This window comes from Beta vulgaris, chromosome 7 (assembly GCF_026745355.1).
Source record: "Beta vulgaris subsp. vulgaris cultivar EL10 chromosome 7, EL10.2, whole genome shotgun sequence".
NCBI classification, from domain to species: Eukaryota; Viridiplantae; Streptophyta; class Magnoliopsida; order Caryophyllales; family Amaranthaceae; genus Beta; species Beta vulgaris.
Window position 1 is genome coordinate 53738994 of NC_079208.1, and position 22321 is coordinate 53761314.

Consider the following 22321-nt stretch of genomic DNA (forward strand, 5'->3'; position numbering starts at 1 on the left):
GCTATTATTATTATTATTATTATTATTATTACTATGACTATTATAATTATCTTATAATATTATTATTGATGTTTATGCTTTATCGTTTTACTTAAGATACATATCATACTCATTATTATTACTATTATTTTACCAATTTAAGTTTGTTTGTGAATTTACTCGAAAAATTTGATTTTTTAAAAAAATAAAAAAGTAATCCAGATTCCCTTGCTATGGTGAAATATTTGTCCTCCGACCTCATTTATGTCACTCTACGCATCAGAAGCCATATAGTTCATTATACCTCATACACCTGATCAAGGTCGTGCTGAGTCTTGTACCTTGGCCATAGTTCGTGGCTTCGGAGTTCACTCATGGTACACTCAGGGGTATTTTTGTAATAAATTAGAATTTCAGGTGCTCATTTGACAGCAAATTTGCTCATATGGGCATTTTGATCATTTACTCATTTGCTCATTTCGTTCATTTTGTAATAAAAGTGTTTGCTCATTTTCTTAAAGAAGTAGAAATGTTTGCTCATATCTTCATTTTGCTCATTTTGCTCATTTGGAGAAAATAGTCTTGGGAGTACCATGAGCATGGTACACCCAGGTGTACTATAAATATTCTCGTGGCTTCGTGCTATTAAAGCCAATTTTACTTATTTTATTTGTTATTAGTTTTACTTGATTATACCTTATTAGAATTTATTAGACGTACTTATATCTTATTGAATCTAATCATAACTTATTGAAATTCATTGAACCTAATTTTGGAAGTTATTGGACCTTATCTTATTGAAATCAAAGTGCAGACAAATATTTGATATAGGTTATGTTCTTTGGGACTTATTTTTAGTTCAATTCAGATCAATTCCTCTTATGAGTTCAGTTTCTCTCATCAGTTCAATTGTCCACGATGAGAGAGAAATCATGAAGGAGAGAGAGATTTGGAGGTGAGAAACAATAGAGGAGCGTAGGGGCGTTCGGGGTGTAACACCCCGATAATTCTCTCTTTCTAGAAAATACTTTTATAATAAACCTTAGAGAATTACCCAGGCATTATCGCCCGTGTGATAACGTTTCGGCTTACTCAGAATTTTGCAGCGGAAAACAACTTTATAAAACGACTTTATTAAAACTTATGAAACCAATAACAATGTCAGAACTAAAAACACACCAACTTAAAACTATTGTCTGAAAACATAAGTTCCTACGAAAACAACTTAAATGATACTAGTAATAAAGAGTCTCTCCATTCCAGATTCCCAATGAGAGCATCTGTGAACCTGTAATGTCAATGCTGTCTTGACTCTGCTCGCCCGAAGGATCACCACAAGACCAATAGGCAAAGCCATGATCACACACACAACAAGCACGTAATCAGCAAAGCTGAGTACTACATATCAGACATAAATAATCCTAAACATGATACTACAAAATAACATGCAGGAACAAATAATAACATAAGTATATAATAATCTGCAGACAACTTTTATTGAACTAAACTTAAACCAACTTTTTATCACTTAAATGGAATAGTTATTGGGACGAGTTTTCTTGCCTACTAAGATGAAATGCGGGCACGACTCCGCATTTCAGAGTGACCTGCGGTATCGAGGAACCTTTGAAATAAAGAGGGATGGTGATCAATCCATTCCCATAAAAGCTATGGCACGCTCACCATAACCCCATGTAATCCCCCACATTTTCAAAGGATTTTCATAAATATATTAAGTTATTTATGTAATTATATTTAAATCCAAATGAGTTTGGAAAATGATTTGACTTTTAAAAAGGGTTGACTATTTTAAAAGTCAACTAAAAATATTTTTCTTAGCTTAATAAAATTTGTAATATTTTAATTAAGCGTGTTTTAAATAAGAGTTTAATTATTAAAAGCATATTTGAAAAAAAACTTAATGGAATCGAAAGCCCAAAAGTAATAAAAAGGGAAAGGATGATTTGATGACTAAAGTCCTAATAAGCCCATCTTGTTAGTCATCAAAGTTTTAATTATTGAAATTCCTTTTCCTAAGCCCAATAGGATTAGCCTATTTAAATATCCAAAAACCCAAATATTTTGCCCTACACTTTATTTTCTCTCTCCTCCCTTGCACGTGATTTCCGAATTCCTCTCTCTCACTCGACATTTTCTCTCTCCTCTTCCTCTTGAGCGTGAGTTTCATATTTTCTCTCAAAAATCGTTTCTTCTTCGCTAAGTAACGTTTCTTGTTGAACAAGAAACGTCAAATAATTTCTTGAAGCCAAAACTGCTGCCGCCACCTCCTTGCTGCTGTCACAGCCGTCCGGCCTGCTCTTCCTCCTTTTTTTGGTTGTTTTCTTTACTTCTCCTTTAAGATTCCATTAAAGTTCTAATTTTTATTGTTATTTTATTATATTTACATGATTACGATTTGAGTTATTATTTATTATGAAGAATTTTTTCGGTTCATATGTATAAAAGAAAAAAATTTCAGATTTATTATTTTTAGTTTTAATCATGAAAGATGTGATTTTTAGGGTTTTAAATCACTAGAAATCGATATTTAAAGTATGAATATGAATTTTGATTGGAATACGATTTTTATATGCATTTAAAATATTTTCAGAAGGTTTAGAAAATTTTATAGATGCTGGAAATTCAGAAAGTTATATTTTAAGGTTTTTAATGGTTTTTAATCACTAGAATAGTTGATCTATACTAGGGATTAAAAATAACGAGAGTTTAAATTATAAAAACGATTTTTAAAGAGTTTAAAAGGGTTTGGGACGTTTTTAAAGTTGCTGTATTTTTTTTAGTTCAAGTATTTACTTGATTATTTATTGTTCTAGGCGGAGAATTCATGTAGGGGACTTTTAGAGCATAAAAGTGGCCTACCGTTGCGTTTATACAAGGTACGTACATAGTCTACGTGCTATATGGTTTAGAAACATGCCTTAGGGATGTTTTATTTATTAGTATCATGTATAGGACCTTGTTGTCATGTATATGATTTACTATAATTGCTTTACATGTTACTTGCCTGTGTGCTACATGTAAATTGAGAATATGTATGGTATGACTTGTTTGTATGGAAGTTTGATGAACAAATAATTTCAGTTTTGGTATTAATTCGTAAGTGGATTAATTAAGTAAGTTGAATCATGTGTTACATAGATTTCTTGGAGGTTATTAATTTATCTTATAAGAACCGTGGATCTTATTTGGTAAGTATGGATTATACCTATATAAAGGTACGGATTTATGTTGGCTAGGTTCAACAAAGGATAAAAGAAATAAAAGGAGTCTTGATTGATAAGTTGTGAACACTTGTTAATTCAAAGATAAAAAGAATGTTGTTATGATTATGTGATTATTGAATTAGTGTTATTTGGTTGTTGTGGTGTCAACACAAGTAAATAATATATTTAACGTAAAGTGAAACGAGAATAAGTTATAGACTTTAGACTGGTGCACGTCTAGAGTTGGACACTAAGGGTTGGGTACATAGTCCGCCGTGATATGTATCTTCGAGGTTGGATTGATCACCATTCCTCTTTAGTTCAAAGGTTCCTCGATATCGTAGGTCATTCTGGTTTACGGAGTCATGACCGTATTTCCTATTTTTGTTGGTCAACTCGTCCAATAACTATTCCATTAAAGTAATAAAAGTTGGTCAAGTTAGTTCAGTAAAAGTTGTCTGTAGAGTATTATTTATTATGTTATTATTTATTCCTATGAGTTATGTTGTAGTATCATGCTTAGGATTATTTGTGTCTGATATGTAGTACTCAGCTTTGCTGATTACGTGCTTGTCTGTGTTTGTGATCATGGCTTTGCCTATTGATCCTGTGGTGATCCTTCGGGGGAGCAGAGTCAAGAAAGCATTGACATTACAGGTTCGAAGATGCATACCATTGGGAATCTGGAATGGAGAGGCTTTTGTGACATTAGTCGTATTTAAGTTGTTTCTAGGAATTTATATTTCAACATTAGCTTTAAGTTGGTGTGTTTCAGTTCAAACATTGTTTGACTCTTATTTCATAAGTTTAATAAAGTTGGTTTTGTTTTAGTAAGTTTTCCGCTGCAAAATTCTGAGTAAGCCGAAACGTTATCACACGGGCGATAATGCCTGGGTAATTATCTAGATTTGTTATAAAAGTATTTTCTAGAAAGAGAGAATTATCGGGGTGTTACACCCCAACCCTTATGTCCAACTCTAGACGTGCACCAGTCTAAAGTCTATAACCTATTCTCGTTTCACTTTACGTTAAATATATTTTATTACTTGTGTTGACACCACAACCAAGCAAATAACACATAATTAATAATCACACAATCATAACAAAATTCCTTTTTATCTTTGGATTAACAAGTGATCACAACTTATCAACCAAGACTCCTTTACTTCCTTTTTAACCTTTACCAACTTACTTGTTGAACCTAGCCAACAATAATCTTTACCTTTATATAGGTATAACTTGTCACTTACCAAATAAGATCCACAGTTCTTATAAGATAATAATAATACTCAAGAATCCATGTAAAACATGATTCAATCTAACTTACATTAATTCACTCACGAATTAATAAATAAACTTGACTTATCCTGCTTGCATCAAACTTCCATACAAACATTTATAATCATAAATACTTTTAGTTTACATGTAGCACACAGGCAAATAACATGTAAAACAATTCCAGTAATCATATATAAAAACAAATAGAGTCCTATACATGATACTAATAAATAAAATACTCTTAGAGCATGCTTCTAAATCATATAGCACGTAGACAATGTACGTACCTTGTATAAACAAATCGGTAGGCCACTTTTACTCGCTAAAAGTCTCCTACTACGAAATCTCCGACTAGAAAATAAAATCATGAAATAAATATCTCGAACTAAAAATTTACAGCAACTTTAAAACGATTAAAACCCCCCTTAAACGTGTTTTAAAATCGTTTTTACGTACCAAACTTTCGTTATTTTTAATCCCTAGTGTAGTACAACTATTATAGTGATTAAAAATCATTTAAAACCCTTAAAATACCTATTTTCTGAAATTACAACATTTTTAAAATTTAATAAATCTTCTAAAAATATATTCAATACATATAAAATTATATACTAACCAAATCTCATGATTTATACTTTATATATATAGTTTCTAGTAATTAAAAACCCTAAAAACTATAAATTTCATGATAAAAACTAAAAATAACTTAATATAATAAATCTGAAATTTATTATAATTATATATATGATAGCCGAAATTCATATTGCATATAAAACAATAATTTAAATTGTAAACATGCTAATTAATAATAAAATAATATAAAAACTAGTACTTTAATGGAATCTTGAAGAGGAAGAAAGAAAAACAACCACAACAATGGAGGAAGGAAGGGCGCCGGCAGCAATAGCAGCAGCAGGGGACTGGCGGCAGCAAGTTCTTGGCTTCAAACAAAGATTTGTGACGTTTCAACAACTTTTGAGGGAAAAACGAAGAACGACGCACAAAGGAGAATAGAGAGAAAGTGCCGAGTGAGAGAGAGGAAAAAGAAAGTGACGTGAGTTTGAGAGAAAAATAATGTGTAGGGTGAAATAATTTGGGTTTTTAGGATATTTATATAAAGGCTTTTACTTGTGGGCTTAGGAAAAGAGATTTTAATTAATGAAATTTGATGACTAATAAGATGGGCTATTTAAGACTTTAGTCATCAAATGACTCTTTCCTTTTTTATCACTTTTGGGCTTTCGATTCCATTAAACTTCCTTTTCAATATACTTTATTTTGAATATTTAAAACTTTTATTAAAACATGCTTAATTAAAATATTTCACATTTTATTAAGCTATGAGAAATAATTTCAGTTGACTTTTAAAATAGTTAACCCTTTTTACATTTTCCAAACTCATTTGGATTTAAATATAACTACATAAATACTTTAATATATTTATGAAAATTATTTAAAATTGTGGGGGATTACACGCGGTTTGGGATGTAACCCAAGCCAAACCACAAATATACGGTTTGACATTTTTTCAATCCAAACCGCACCACACTTAAACCATATTTTCCAGCGCGACATTCATTTTGTAATCTAAGAGTAAAAAAAAAATGTTAATAAATACAAAGAGTACAAATAAATATGAAGTTGACTTCATAATTAAACATAAATAATAATTTATCAAAAGTGTCTAAGTTCTTTACCTCAAACTTCTTTTTTCAGTTGTATACTTGTAGCCACCTTGTCAAGCGTATCTTAAAAAAAATTATATAAAATTGAGTCTTATGGTGCGTTTTCGATTTACAAAAATTAAAACCCAACCCAAACCGCTAACCGCGATTTGATTGAAATCATAACCCAAACCGCAAACCAACCCAAACCGGAAAAAAGGATTTGAGTTGCGGTTTGGTGCGATCCAAACCGCACTCTGAACAACTCTAGAGGAGAGAGAAAATTTGGGGTAAGAGAAACCTAAACTAGTGTTGATTCTCAAATCATATTTTTCATTATCAATCAATAATTCCACCATTGAAGAATCTCAGTCACTCTAGTTTTAATTTTCAAATCCAAAATTAATTCTGCCATTAATGAAAGATAATGTATTGGGTCAGACGTGTCCGACCATAATATTTGGTCGGACGACTTTTAGTTGGTTTCAATCTTTTTTCAGTTGGTTTCAAAAAAATTTCAGTCGGTTTCAACTTTTCTTCAGAAGACCAAATGAAAAAAAACAACACAAGCTGAAAGAATTTACACACCAACTGAAAGAACACAGAAAACCAAATGAAAGAAAAACAACACAAGGTGAAAGAATTTAAACACCAAATGAGAGAACACAGAAGACCAAATGAAAGAAAAACAACACAAGCTGAAAGAATTTACACACCAACTGAAAGAACACACAAGACCAAATGAAAGAAAATCAACACAAGCTGAAAGAATTTACACACCAACTGAAAGAACACAGAAGACCAAATGAAAGAAAAACAATACAAGGTGAAAGAATTTAAACACCAAATGAAAGAACACAGAAGACCAAATGAAAGAATTATCTACTTCTTTCTACATCGTTTATTATGACCATTATCATATAAAAAAATCTCCTCCAAACTTGCGTAAAATTAATTATTAACGTAATTGCTTGGCTATATGAAGTATTAAGGCCCAAATTTAGTGCTTCTAAGTTTTACTTATTACTTACCACTTCACTCTTTCTTGAAAATCTGGCAATGGAGGGTGAGCACAGTGGGAAATCTGGCTTTACACTGCCGCCGGCGCCTGCGTTTGAGGAGTTAGAGGCCAACAACAATCAGTTGCCCTTATAGAAGGAAACACTTCGCATCTTCTTCGTCTTCTTCCTTGCGCTTGCTCAGTCCGTCCGACGGAAAGTATTGGGGTCAGATGGTCTGACCCAATACTTTCACTTAATGAAATTAGGAGTCCAAATATTTATTTTGTCATTCATTGATTCAATTAAGGTTGTATATTTGAAGGAGAGAGATGATTAATGTAGGAGGAAATTTTGAAGGTGAGAAACGATTGAAGAGAAAAAAATTTGGAGGTGAGAATTAGTGAAGAAGATAGAAATTTTGAGGTAAGAAAAACAATGGAGGAAAGAGAAAATGAACGTAAGATAGACAATGTAGAAGAAAAGTAAAGAAGGGAGATAAATAAGTAATTAGAATGAGTAAGATTCTACTTATTTGAAGAATTTATTACAAAATTGCCCTTAAATGTACCATGAGCATGGTACACCCAGATGTACCATGAATGTACTCAATATCTTTTGTTCAAAAATATCGTGGTTAGAACAATTGGATTTAGATTTAGATCTCTAACCACGACATTTTTAAAACAATATTATGAATGGACTCAATATCTTAGGTGATAAATTCGATTTTAAAAAAAATTGTATAAGAAAAAAAAATCAAGGTACAAAAAGTTTATGAAAAATAATTTGTATTTAGAGTCCAACAATATTTGAAGAGGAGAAAAAAAGAAAAGAAAATGAGGCACATAAAAGAAAAAAAAGAAGATGAAAAACGACAGAGAAAACACGAGCTAGCCCACCATTGTTAATTCTCTTATGGTACATTTAAGTTCTAACAGGGCCGTCTCATAAAATTAGGGGCCCTGTGCTAAAATAAATTATAAAGATTAAATTTTTTGGTGAATAGAAAGACGGAAGAATTATAAATGGGGCTTTTTGGAGGATAGGAGAAGAAGAAAAACACCAAATAGAAATTAATCTTTTTATATTTGCAATTAGATTTGGATTTTTTTTTGGACGGACAACTAATAGAATTGGGCCTTTTATATTTCGGGGTCCTGTGCAGTTGCTCATCCTGCACATGGCTTTAGCCGCCTCTGAGTTCTAACATTACATTTTTGACTATATATCTTATGAGGTTTCTCATGAGCAGCACATCATTCTAATAATCATCAATTAGCTTACACATAGATTGACTTATCAATCTTTTATCTATGTATTGTCACTAACCCTTTAGTCTTCAACAACCTTTTAGGTAAAATATAGGGCTCGACAACATTTCAAGGACCAAACCAAATTAAGTTGACTTTGACTATATAGAGTAGGGCTGGCAAAAGTCGACCCAACCCGATAACCCGACCCGAAATAAATGGGTTTGGGAAAAAAATTTCGACCCATTTAAGTAATTGGGTCGACCTGAACCCGACCTGAAATTAATTGGGTTAGGTTCGGGTTGAAAATTCCAACCCGAAAATAACCCGCATAACCCGTTTAAAATCTGAGTTAATAATATATCAGATTTGGGCCAAGCCCAAGTAAAAACATAAAAGTTAAAATTCAGTCATTTATGCCTGCAGTATAAAAACAAAGGTAAAAACTAAAACCCTAACATTTCACAAAAGTGACAAAACCCTAACGGCACAATACAAAGTCACAAAGACACAAACCCTAACATTTCATTTTCTAACTCTCTCTCTCTCAATCTTTCAGAAAAGTTGAAATTCCTACTGAAAACCCAAACGACACAATTACACAAACCCTAACATTTTCAAGTCTCTCTCTCACTCTTTCACTCTTGCGTCGACACAATCCAAATCTTGGTGAGTTCATTTGGTTTTTTTCCTTCAAATTTGTCGTTTGTTTGTTAAGGTCTCCAAATTTCAGTTTTTGTTTAATTATTTTTTGTTTAGTTTAATTATTTTTTGTTCAGTGAGTTTGAAGCATATATTTCATTTTGTTTAGTTCAAATCTTGGTGAGTTTACTTTGTTTTTGTCACTTTATCTTCCATCTTTCGAATTTGTTTCAGTTTGTTTAGTTATTTTCGCCTCTGTTTTGTAATTTTTTTTCGCCACTATTTTTTATCTTCAGTTTGTTTAGTTCTTCAATTGTGCCATTGCAATTGTACAACTTAGTTAAGTTCTTTTTTTCTTATTTTTTGCTGCATATCTGTTAATGCAGATGGCTGACCTACCTCCTAATCATGTTGATTTGGAGGCTTCATCTGAGGGAGAAGAGAACTCCCATCCACCCCCCAAGGTTGATGCAAAAAAGAAAGGCAAACCAATACTCATGAAGCCAAACCCTCACTTCAAGCGACAAAGGAAGCTTACTTCAGGTGTTTGGGTAAATTTTAACTTTTTGGATGAACCTGATGAACAAGGTAATCTGGTTTGTCAATGTAAGAAGTGTGGCAAAAAATATAATGCTGATAGTAGTCAAGGCACTGGTAAGTGAGTTGGCTAAGTTTAAGGAAAAGTTGAATTCTTTATATTATGCGTATATGGCGGAGTCTTCTATACCATCACCAACTTCAAGAGGCCGTGATAACACTGATTCTACTGCTGGACAGCAAGATGATAAGCAGTTTGCCATGTCTTCTGATTCATTTATGACGGTAATCTACTCTAATATGCTCAATTATATCTTTGATCATTTATTTTTTTGCATTTCTTATATATATATTAATGTTTGATATGTTTTTTTTTTGCTTAGGATTTTGATAGCTTTACTTCTAAGAAGTCTACCATTGATGTGAAGACTGATTTGGAAGTGTACTTAGCGGAACCACTAATCCCTCGCACGACCAACATTGACATCTTATATCATTGGAAGACTAATGAGGTGAGGTACCCGGTTCTTTCTTTGATGGCAAAGGATATTCTCGCCATCCCTATTTCTACAGTAGCTTCCGAATCAGCATTTAGTACTGGGGGCCGGATTCTTGACTGTTATAGAAGCTCTTTGAAGCCTTCTACTGCTGAATCTGTCATCTGCCTCAAGGATTGGGCTTTTGGTAAAGGTGAGTTAGTAATTATCTTGTTTGTATAGAGTTATTTAGTTCAATATATCATATTATAAGTTTATAACTATCTTATTTTATATTTTATTATAGCACAAATGGACCCTCAGTTGGAGGAACTATGTGGGAAGATAATGTCCATCAAAGTGAATGAAGAAAATGAGACCCCTAGCCCACCGGATAGCACTCCTCAAAGTCCAGTGGCTCCCATGTCTAGCCAAGCTTGATGCTGATTTTGATAATGATGTTTGATGGATTTTGAATTTTAATTGGCAGACTTTTATATTTTAATTCTCAAGTCTGTTGAGTGTTGGTTTTTTTTTTTTTGAAATTTGAATGTTGGTACTTGAATAGTTGGATTTGGAATTTTGGATACAATTGGATGCTTGATGGATTTAAGTTACCTTTTAATTTTCTGAGTTGAAAGTTGGATGCTGATTTTTTTTTGTTTTAAATTTGAATGTTGGATAATTGCAAATTTGGAATATTTATGTGTGTTAGAAAAAAATCTGTAAAAAAATCAGGATTTATTTGAGCAAATTTTAAGCTATCCAGCAATCGGGTCAGACAGGTCGGGTTCGGGTCAACCCGATTAACTCTGGGTCGGGTTCAGGTTTGATTTTATGACCTGTTTACCTAAACAGGTCGGGTTCAGGTTCATAGGTCATGACCTGTTTACCTAAATAGGTCGACCTGAACCTGACCCGACCCGACCTGATTGCCAGCCCTAATATAGAGTATGCATGCTTTTTTTTTTTTTTTTTTTTATAAGAAAAAATAATATTGGGAGACCCTCCGCTCGAGGGGTGGTCCTAATATGTCGTTTACAAGTATAGTCTGCAAAGCTGAATTAGTACAAGAATCGATGACAAAAGGGGAATCAAGCAGGTGGCCCACATTTGCCATCCAATCTGCAGCTTGATTTGCCTCACTATAAATATGCTGGATAGTCCATGAGGAGAAGGAGCAGAGGAGAGTTCGAATCTCTACGCTGCACATTGAAGGCGATAATTTGCAAATTACAAGTATAGAGTATGCATGCTGGATAACCTTTCTCATGCAATTTCATCACGTGTGTACATTAGTAGGTCTCAACAATAATGAATGATTATACATGTAATTTGGTGACTTTTGAAAGTGAAAAGTGAAAAATGAAAAATTATGATTGTATTTTATCCTTTTTATTGATAATTAGTAAATCAAAGCACTCACCAAACTAGAGGTGATCATGGCCAGGTCGGGTTCGGACAGGACAATGTCTAAAAAAAATTGCTCCTTGGTCGGATCGGCCAAAATTTTGTGTTCAAACCCGCTAATTCGAGCAAAAAAAATAGACTAAAAAGTCATTTTTGGCTTGCCGCCTTGCCCAAAGCCTGATACAAAATTAACAAATTTGGGCCGAGCCCAACCGCGAGCCAATAATTCTGCCCGAAATTCGCTCAAAAATCGGGCAGGGCTGAGTTGATCAGCTCTACACCATACCAAGATGAACAATCAGATTCTTAGATAGCAAAAAGTGAAATGACAGCAAACTTATGAAAGAGACGTGATGAATTTCACAGTTCACGCTTCACACAGAGAAAAGCAAAAAAAACCTCCACATATCAGTTGTCAAATATGTTATTCCTTTGTTGTTTTTTTCCTGCTTTGACTTTCACGTTGTTGGCGTAAAAGCAAACTTCAATATATTTTAAATTAAAAAATTGATATCTCCAAAATGTAATGTAAAAAAAATTAATAAGTTCTCACAATAATAGCATCTCTATATTAATAAGAAATAGGTAAAATAACATATGTGAGCACTGCAAAAGTCAAAGTAAAATAACAAATAGGTTAGTTCAGACACTACATAATAATAAAAAAATATAACGAGATTTTACTAGAAAAACAAAAAGATTATATAATAGTTCAATAATTGCTATCTTCTCATATACTGGAAACTCTAATCATAAAACATCACGTTCTTAACAAACTGACTTCAACAATACATTACTTGGGAATACATACGTATATCAATATATTTTCCATGATTAACACATAACCTAAAAGCAAGATAAAGCATGTTTATCCAAATTTAAACCAGTAAAACAAAATACGACAAGAAAGACCAATTACTTTTTTTGATAAACCATGAGGGGGTGGGGCAGGCAGGGTGGGGCGGGCCGGGTGGGGATGGGGCGGGGATGTGGCGGGTATAACATAAAATCCACACCCGCTCCACCGCCCATTGCGGGTACAATTTTAATCCCCATCCCCGCCCCATCCCTGCCAAACCTAGACCCATCCTCGCCCCAATTGGGCGGGGATGGGGCAGGTCTCCTACTTGACCCGCCCCACTGCCATCCCTAGAGCCGTCACATTTACCGCCCACCTGCTCTTCTTCTCTTTGTCACAGGCGAAGGGAAACTGAGAGGAACAGATAGGAAAGCCACATTTTTTGATCTCTTAAACTTACAACCCAAATTCTTGAAATAAGTTCTCAAGCGGAGGGCAGACATCTTCAAATCCTTAGCAATATCTCTGAAATCAGTCTCGAATTCGTCAATGAATAGGGTGAGAACTAGCACATAGCTGATGAGGGAACCTATTTTCTCATCAGATAGCCTGTTCTTTTCTGGATCGGCAAATAAAGTTTTGAACTTCTGTTGAAGAATGGTCGGGATGGATTTCTGATTCTTAGATGAGCCGCCATCTATGGAATTTCGATCTTTATAGTTTACGAGATGGCTGATGTATGAAAGGATGCCAGCAAGTCTTCCTTTCTCTGATTCATCCTACAGAATCAAGAATATAAAGATAATATTTTAACAAATTGGCAAGAGAAAATCATTATTTAGGTCAAAGAGTGCTATTGAGATCAACAATAATAGTACCCCAGCTAAGAGTGAGCAGCTAGGCATAAATCATGATCAAACCCCCCTCTTCGCCCTGGTCCAGTGTTCCATGAGTAGCCTCTAGGCCCTCCATAAGGCCCGATAATGACACGATAAATGTGCAATTGTATAATAAGACACACCCAAAGATCCAGTAGCTTAGTTAGTTTGCTCTTTTTTCAGTTGGATCTCAAAAAGCAGTGAGAGTAAAATTATCTTAAAAGAGCAAAAAAAAAAAAAACCTTTTTGATTCCAGTTCTAAATAAACAAGATACATAAAACCAATTGCAACTCATTTTACATGCTCAATTTGTTCATGCCAAACTGTAACCGTTGGCTTGTCCATGGTTGCTGTAGATTTACTGGTTGAAGCAGCAAGTGACGACTGATGAGCATTTTGCAAATGTATAATATCAGTATTCATACATCAGGTTCATACTTTCCTAGAGACTAGAGTTCAGGAAACTTCAAAAAGACTACCTAAAGCAAAAACAAATTTCCGTCTACTCCCAATCTTCAAACTCTCTCCCATCAGAGTTGCCATCATAAACATGGCAAATTCTTTGTTTAAAATGAAACAAGGTAAGACGTGTAATTGGATTGAATTTTTGAATGCGGTTAACTGTGTAACTGGAATGATTGGCGGTCTTTCTCTTCATCGCTTCTTTTCACTATGGTTGCTTTGATGCTTGAGTGCCCACAAATTGTGAAATTGGGTAAATCACTAAAATTTGTCGATAAACAAGCATGGTTCAGTACTATCATTAGGATGTTGTGGGATGGAAGCCTCATTTATTTTCTTTTAGATGGTTTGTTTGCTTTTGAAGATATTCTCGATTGTTATTAGAGTGAGGGATGGGCAGGCAATGAGTTGTCATGTTAAATTCCAGCATATACTACTTCCTTTTTCAAATTAATATACACTTGCCTTTTATCATAACCAAGGAAAAAGTTAAAAGTTTAAGAGACAGAAAAGTATGAAGGAGAAGAAAAACCGAAACCATAGAATACATCATCTTATCGGGGTTCAATTGGACAAAAGGTGGGGTTCATCTCCAATAATGAAGAATGATAAAAACAACTATATGTGATTTTAAACGAATTTGTCTAGATTATAAGAAACCGGGGGGATAATACTTTTGTCGAGTTCCGATATTTTTTTTTTTTTTTTGGGGGGGGGGGGAGGAGAGGATTGACTCATCCTTTCATATTCAATCAAAGCTTATTTCATTTTAAACTCTCCCTTAAAAAATAAAATACATAATTCGTTTTGTGTTTTAGCCAATTTCTAGTAGGAACGCTATTAACTTCAACAGCTAACAGTTAGTACCACAGCTAGCCGAACATGACCTATAAGAATAAAATTGTTTCTAATGACAATGCGATGTTTTCATGCCATCTTAGAAAAAAAGGAATACCAGATTTCCCTACTTAGCAAATAACAATTGTGCCAAGACTCAAGAAACAGCTTTTACCAGACTAATTACGTCTTTAGAAACTCACCTTGTTTAATTCCACTCTGTATAATCGGTTGCACACAAAGCTTGGGTAAACATCAGATTTAATCTCCTTCCCAGCTTGCAACAGCTCCAGAATGTCCTTCACATATTCCCATTCTCCTTTGGAAATTATTTTATCAAGCAGATAAGCCTTTTCTGGTGTTGTAGCAGAAAGATCATATGGGGGAATACTGCGGGATGTGTCCAAAGTGGAGCTTATTAGTGCTGACTTGTCTACAGGAGTTTCCTCTAGGATCTGGTTCAACTCCTCCTGGGCACTAGGATCTTCCTTTTGACGCCGCTGCATTGCTTTCTTCTCCTGCAAGAGAGACAATCACTTTTTATGTATCAAACTTCTCAAAAACTTTCTTCATTGCTTTTGTGTTATCTATCCCCTCTGTCCCTAAAAATTTGCTCCATTTTCTTGATATGAACATCCTAAGAGATTGCCCCATGTGGCCATCTCTTTGATGGCCATATGGTCCTAACACTTTACTCCCGTCATTTATTAACTACATATGGTTCCACCAGTTTACTCCCTCATCAACTCCACCCAAGCAACCTTTAAAAAAGTAATACATGGCGGATGAGACAATCTTTTAGGAACAAAGGGTACATATACTCAGTCCAATACAAATAAACTTTGATTTCCAAGATTTCTCACTCAGTTGAATTCAAATATCTCAAAATTATAGAATATCTACTTCATTTGTTTACATAAAAATTACTGGGTCAGTACAAATGTTAATCTTCATCTTATATGTAACAAAAAAGTCATTGATATTACATCACACGGTAGATTCAACATTATATTATCCAAATGGTACATCAAGATGCTTCGAAAATTCATTTGACAAGATAGCAAGTTTCATATGCATAGCAATTAGCAAATATAAACAAATGGCTATGGTCCTCGATGCATCAGATTCAAATAAGAAGAAACATAAAATTCCAGGGATAAATGATGCTTAAGATGAATGTCACTGCATTTTTTAAAAAACAAGAGAAAGAATATAAACCTTCCCAATTGCGCCCTTGGTACCATATCGATCAGTAAGCAAACGCTGTTTCATTCTTCTCTCTTCTTCAGTATCGATCTTGGCAGGAGTGTCTGGCTCCTTGTCAGCTATTTGTGCTCCTTTAACCCATGGTTGTAGCCTGAATACCTGAATATTTTCAGCACGGAAGTTCATGTGAGCTCCCAAGCAGCAGCAATCCAGGCCAATATATGCAAAATGAATATTGAATATTTTTGAAAAGAATATACAATGAATTATTCACCAGCCAATGCATACATGTTCACTTTGAATCTCTACTCAAATAAAGTTAACAAACACATAAAAAAACTCCTACATTTTCATTTCCCTCCTCAGCCAAATAAGTGAATAAGCTAGCAATTGATTATTTCAATCAATTTTATCAAAGCTTCATAAAACCCAACCTAAGCTCAGAAGTCTATGAATAAAATACACAAAACCCAACAAAAACACATTGCCATACACCCTTTTCATCATTAAATTACAAGGAGTTCATCTTCCCAATTCACTTAAATTGTATAGGAGGGAGGGATAATCTTGTATGAGCACACAATTAATAAAAAAATTATCACAGACAACACTATTCCAGTTACTCCACTACTAATACTAATGGATGTATTGAGCACGCATGCTCGATGCTACTAGATTACTGTTATTAGTGCTCTCTCATGACTCAATGATCAACGAATTTCATAACTAGAATACTGCATACCAGTGCGATACTGATAGACTGGCAAGGAGAAAGTGCTTAGATTACGGCTAATAAACTAATCACTACAGCTAAGCCATTCTTTTCTAGAATATTTAAGCACTGGTAGAACCAAATCAACATCAGAAAAATTGAAGAGAATCACCCCAAGAGGCGCCCCTGTAATCTGCATCTATCACTCCTGCTCCAAATTCTTCATCTCTACTTTAACCTCCAAATTCTTCCTTGCTTAATCACACAACCACAAAACGTTTCTAGGCTCTGTTCGTTTGAGAGGCGAATGTATGCTAAAAACAATTTTGCTCCTCCTGAGTTAGGTTACAATCATGGTGGAAAAAGCTAATTCGGGCTCAAAACATAATTCTAACCCAAATAGGATAATCGAAGAACGGGCGATTTCCTCCTTGTTCCCACACCTTACAGGAGTCTTTTCCTCACACCTTGCTCCAACTTCTCTTTACTGGTAGTCTGGTACACTCCTCTTCCCACACAACATTACAACTAAACAAAGTTCATTCCCTTACACTTAATCGCATAATCTAATCAAATAAGCTTTCCACACAACACTACTTCCATCAGAAAATTTCTCAAAGTCTATCCAAAAAAATCCCAATTTTACTCCAATCAATCAGACAAGAAACACAAAAATTTCATATTTTTCATCAAAATCAATTCACAACAAATAAGATTATAAGAACATAACCCAGAAATCACAATTAATCTCCAACATGTAAAAAAACACAACAAAAAATAAAAAAAAAAAATAACTGCAACCATGTATAAAAAACACTACCTTGTTAGCAGTAATAGGAACAACTGTTAAAGACTGACGATTTTTTTGAACAACACAAAGAGCAAAACTGTTCATTCTACCAGAAGCTGCTTCACCAGAATAATTATTACCAACATAGTTAACACCAAACCCAGTTGGTTTAACAACAAGTTCAACTCTTTTAATCTTTTTCTGATTTCTATAAAACTTATGGTTGTTTGATTCTACGATTTCAGGGCTTAGTGGGTCTAACCCAGATGGGTAGTATCCCAAATATGGTGCATTTTTATCTGGTTCTTCCTTCAACATCTTGATTTCAGCAACAATGGTGGATGTTTTTCGCTTTTTCTTCTTTGATTTGTGGGATTGTGGGTCTGTTTCTGCTTCCATTGTTGATGATTTCATTGATTGAGGTTTGAGAAAACAGAGGAAAATAGAGGGGTTTTGGAGATAAAAATGGAGTCTTTTTTTTTGGTTTCAATAAACCCTACGAGAGAAAGAGAGAGGAGGAAAAATATATTGGGCTGGCTGTGCTTTTTTTTTGTTTGTGGATCGAGTTTGTGAGTTCTGCCGTGTTAAGTGTAGTTTAATTCAGTTAACTTTATTATTATTATCAAACTTTTATTATCATCCTTAATATTATTCTTAATTGTTTTTGAAGCGATATTATTATTCTTAATTTATTATTAATTATAATAATTATTTTAAAATTCAATTTTAATTTTTGTAAATATTTAATTGAGTCTTTAATATTATTATTTGTATCTTACTATTATCATTTAAATATTAGACATTATTATAATCATTATTTATTATTACAATATTATATCACTATTATAATTATTTTATAATATTATTATTGATAATTTTGTTTTATCGTTTTACTTAACATACATTTTCATACTCATTATTATTACTTACCAATTCAAATTTGTTTGTGAATTTGCTCGAAAAATATTAAAAAAAACTTTAAAAAAAATAAAGAATCATTAGATTTTCTTGCTATTATGGAATTGTTGTCCCTTTATCTCATTTATGTCACTTTGCGTACCAAAAATCATAGTTCATGATGCATCATACACTTGATCAAGGTCGTGCTGAGTCTCACACCTTCATCGTAGTTCATGGCTTTGTGCCGTTAAAGCCAAATTTGCTTAATTTATTTTTTTATTATTTTTTTGGAATTTATAAATTTGATTGTACATAATTAAATTTACTAAACCTAATTTTAGAAATTATGAACCTTATTTCATTAGAGTTAATTGTATATTATTAGAACTTAAACTTATTAAATCTTATCTTATTAAACGTAAAACTTAATTTGCTTAAAGTGTTGAAAAATACTCCCTCCGTTTCCTAAAGATCATCCCTCTTTTCGTTTAAGGGTGTTTCCAAAAGATCTTCTCTCTTTTGCTTTATTCCTTATTTGGCAAAACAAATTTCCCTATTTACCCTCTCATGTCACTGTCATATGGTCCACCATTACATTATTAATTCAATTTTACTCCCGTTCTCTCTCCTACTTTAACCCCTTTATATTTGTTTATTTATCTTAACCCCTTTCTCTCTCCTACTTTACTCACACCATGCCCCACACAACTTGATTTTCCTTGGTATCTATAGGAACAGTAAGTGGGAAGATCTTTAGGAAACGGACGGAATATTTAATAATTATTTTTTGTTCAAATATCCATATTATTTATATTGGGTCCTACTCCTACTTATATTTAATCAAGGGATTGTCGCCGTTTCAATGCAAGAACTTGTACCTTAACTTGACTGAGTAGTGAGACTGAGTACCAGTTACTTTTTTTTCTCTACCTTAAAAGTTAAAACACAACTCTCTCTCTCTCCCTCAAAACACTTACCTTGTTTTCCAATTCTTTGTTACTGATGATTCTACTCCCTTCTCAGGTAAATTTCACTTTCTGGGTAAATACTACAATTTGTTGGGTATGTTTTACCACTATTGATTTGCATTCAACTCTATTTTTCTATTTATGGGTTTCATTTCTTTCTCATTTAATAGATGGTTTTTGCTATTTGTTTTGTTTCCCCAATTTTATATTGATTAAAGCCCCCCTTTTTTAGAATTTCATGAAATGGAGATATTTTCTTTTTATCTTGTGTTTTGATGGGAAAATAGAAACTTTAATGTGTTTGAGATTGATTTTGGTAATTGATGGTGTTCTTCATCAGTTCATTGACCTTTTTCGTATTGCTTTCTTTTTCCTGGTTTTTGCATGTATGTTTTTTTATTTCTTTTTTGGGCTACATCATGATTGTTGTTGTTCTTATTATCTTTATTTTGTATTTTTAATTTTAGGGATGAATTTTGAATCTTTGATAGGTTGTTTGCCATATTTTCCCATAAAATGCTTATGCTGGCAATTTGTTATATTTGATGAAATTCAGCAAATTTATTTATCTATTACTTCATTTATTTTGTGTTTTAATTGTTTCAGATATATTAGAGGAAAAGAGCTGGGACTTGGTAAGCAGGAAATCAAGTTTGATGTTAATTTCCTGATTTATCAACAACCAAACATGGAACAAAGTAATATAATTTTCTGAATTTGAATATAAGATCCTCTTGTTGATTTTTAATTGGGATTGGTAACAAAATTAAAATAAAGCTGTTGCTCCTTGAGTCTTGCTTGAGTCTACACCGAGAACTATTGTGTTTCTCATGCTTGCCTTTTTCGAGTTACATCTGTGATAAATTTTTTGTTATGTGCTTCATCTGTATCATAGTCTAAGACAACACATCTTATAAAGTTACTAGGGTTTTTAGTCAAATATGCCATGATACATGTTCATTTGGCGACCATGATTCAGGTATTCTAAGAATGTGATAGTTGTTCTTAGTGCCAATAAACGCAATATTGATAAGTTGTCGATGGAGAATCCTAATTATGATTTCTTATGTGGTCAAAGCAAGAAGTGAATGAAACAAGTCAGCTCAACCATTATTGAGCAGGGTATGATAACAAGACTATGATAAAAAGAGGGTATTAACATCTTTGATGCAAGATTGAATTGGACCGAACACATTACAAAACAAAATGGAAGGGGTATTGAGGCAGCCTTGTAACAATTTTCTGAAATGTTCTGATGCATAAGCATAGTAAGCTAATAAAAACTGCTTGAAGTTTTGAGGGGGAGGTAGCATGCTAGAAGGCCAAGGAAGTTGGAATCACTCTTAAACATAGTAGAAAGATGAGGGTATGCATGCATCTGCTGCACCCAGACCTTTTACAAAATTGTTGATGTTGTATCTCTGTCTGGAAGTACATGCCGTGTTTATCTCAATTATTTTACGTTTATCCACAGAAGGCTGCCCAACAGACCCCAAAAAACGCGAGGAGGGCGACTATACACTCATTGGAGATGGAGAGGACGACTTGTTGGGGTTGTATGATAAACCTCTCCCATGCTTTGGCTGTGGTATAGGCTGGTTTTCGTATGTCTCTTCAACTTTTTCTATATGCTTCATTTGCCCGTTCCTTCACCTTGTCTCTAATCTCAATGTGTATGTTTCTCGCAGATTTCTGCTTGGTTTCGTATTCCCGTTGATGTGGTACTATGCTACAATCCTTTACTTCAGAAATTACTATCTTAATGATCCTAGGGAGAGAACTGGACTGGCCACTTGCGCAATAGCTGTAAGTATCTTCTTGTGGCATAGCTTGTCCTGGCTTGTTACTGAAACCATCGTTGTCTTGGCTTACTTGGCTCTTTTACTGAACTGAAAGGAACCTAGAAGGATAGATACTCTTTTCATTGAAACTAGATTATGTTAAGCTTCTTACAGCTAGTGGGTGTAAGTTAGACTTTTTCATGCATGCTGGTGAGAGAATGCAGATGGTTTATGCATATTGTGTACTGATAGTCTTAGTAAATAGCTGTACTGTAATGGAATTAATGGATCCATAGGCTTTGCATGTCTTATATGTTGGGAGTTATTTTGGAATTCACAGCCACTAACTAGTTTGGATCTCTCCCCTAGATGGTGTTTGGAGAGGTCAAGATTTATCTTCGATTACCCTAACCTAAATAGACTAGCAAAAAGAGTCTGTCTCAGAAAGATATGTAGTGAGAAATTTTAGCAAAGAAGTCTCTTGGACATTCCTTGAATCTTGATTGATGAATTCCCAATTAGAAGCTAAATTATTGAGTTTTTGAGCACCCATCGCTGCAAATGTTGGTGCAGTGGTGCTGCAGTAGTGCAGTGTTCTTGACACGTCTAATTTTTCTTGAAGTTCACAGGTTCCTTAATCCATATTGCTTGGCTTTGTGGGAATTTCTGCAGTCTGCTACTTTTACATATGAATATTGTGTTCCAATAAATGTGGCTTTTACAACTCCTTGCTATATTGACTTTATAGGAAGATCATTATGATTAAATCATTCTGTCATGTGTAGTCTATCTCTTCAAATTCCTTGCTAATTGCATTTGTACTAAGCAAATGTTTGTAGATTACCATACCCTCATGTACCAGTAACAATGATCTCTTTCTGTGTGCAGGCATTGGTATTTACAATTGTGGCACTGATTGTTGCGGCTGTGATTCTATTTTAGTGCTTGTGGAAACACTAAAGCTCTACCATATCAGTTCCTTGTGTATATATGCGTTTCTCCAATTTTATACACAAGCCAAACAGGCAAAAGGGGGATCTTTGGGGAAGAGCTTGATGAAGCATTTAGCAGGTGATTGTAAGTTTTACTGTGTGTGCAAAAATACCTACATGTACATGATATAACTGTATTGGAGTGTAGAAAACAATAGCCACATTATAAAATGATGTCTTAGAGAAGTGTCTTGATGTGTTTGACGTTCAGCCTGGATTTGCTGTTGTGTTATGCATATAGTTGTTGTATCTTAGTGTTGCATCATGTTTTATGGTATGGTATCATTACAGGAAACACGGGTATCATTAATTACTCGGTACTGCCACGACATGGACAAGTACCAAATTTTTCTTTGATGGAGGATTTTGGGTATTACTATATTCTTTTTCTAGGTTGTAATTAATTAGTATATGAGCTTCTTTAGATAATCGGTGTTCATGGAAGAGTGGATATCAGAACTCCTGGTCACAACATTGACTCAGTAGCCTGTACTCTGCACTATGCTGCTGTGTTAAAGTAGGCAACTAGGCAAG

The 22321-nt window shown here is 33.8% G+C and overlaps 2 protein-coding genes and 1 long non-coding RNA gene across 8 annotated transcripts; 1 reads left to right on the plus strand and 2 right to left on the minus strand.

The window, feature by feature from the left end:
- Positions 1–1096: 1096 nt before the first annotated feature.
- Positions 1097–8271, minus strand: LOC130592235 (uncharacterized). The gene is made up of 2 exons (XR_008970497.1): positions 7177–8271; positions 1097–1292 (listed from the first exon to the last, which is right to left on the minus strand). It is a non-coding gene; the product is annotated as an uncharacterized LOC130592235 (long non-coding RNA).
- A 3890-nt stretch (positions 8272–12161) lies between these two features.
- Positions 12162–17708, minus strand: LOC104899780 (uncharacterized). Its single transcript, XM_048648106.2, has 4 exons — positions 17177–17708; positions 15657–15803; positions 14642–14956; positions 12162–13039 (listed from the first exon to the last, which is right to left on the minus strand). The coding sequence occupies exons 1-4, from the start codon at positions 17558–17560 to the stop codon at positions 12626–12628; spliced, it is 1260 nt and encodes a 419-aa protein (XP_048504063.1). The 5' UTR covers positions 17561–17708; the 3' UTR covers positions 12162–12625.
- A 1207-nt stretch (positions 17709–18915) lies between these two features.
- Positions 18916–22041, plus strand: LOC104899781 (60S ribosomal protein L18a-like protein). Of its 6 annotated transcripts, none has more exons than XM_010687047.4 (5): positions 18916–19069; positions 19621–19712; positions 20492–20618; positions 20703–20820; positions 21684–22041. In XM_010687047.4, exons 2-5 carry the CDS (start codon positions 19703–19705, stop codon positions 21735–21737), a joined length of 309 nt encoding a protein of 102 aa, XP_010685349.1. In that variant the 5' UTR covers positions 18916–19069; positions 19621–19702; the 3' UTR covers positions 21738–22041. The 6 variants fall into 6 exon arrangements, with proteins under 6 accessions (XP_010685349.1, XP_010685347.1, XP_048504231.2 ...); XM_010687045.4 differs by having other exon boundaries at positions 18917–19069; positions 20489–20618; XM_048648274.2 differs by lacking the exon at positions 18916–19069 and adding an exon at positions 19090–19400 and having other exon boundaries at positions 19621–19649; positions 20489–20602; positions 21684–21706.
- Positions 22042–22321: the final 280 nt, after the last annotated feature.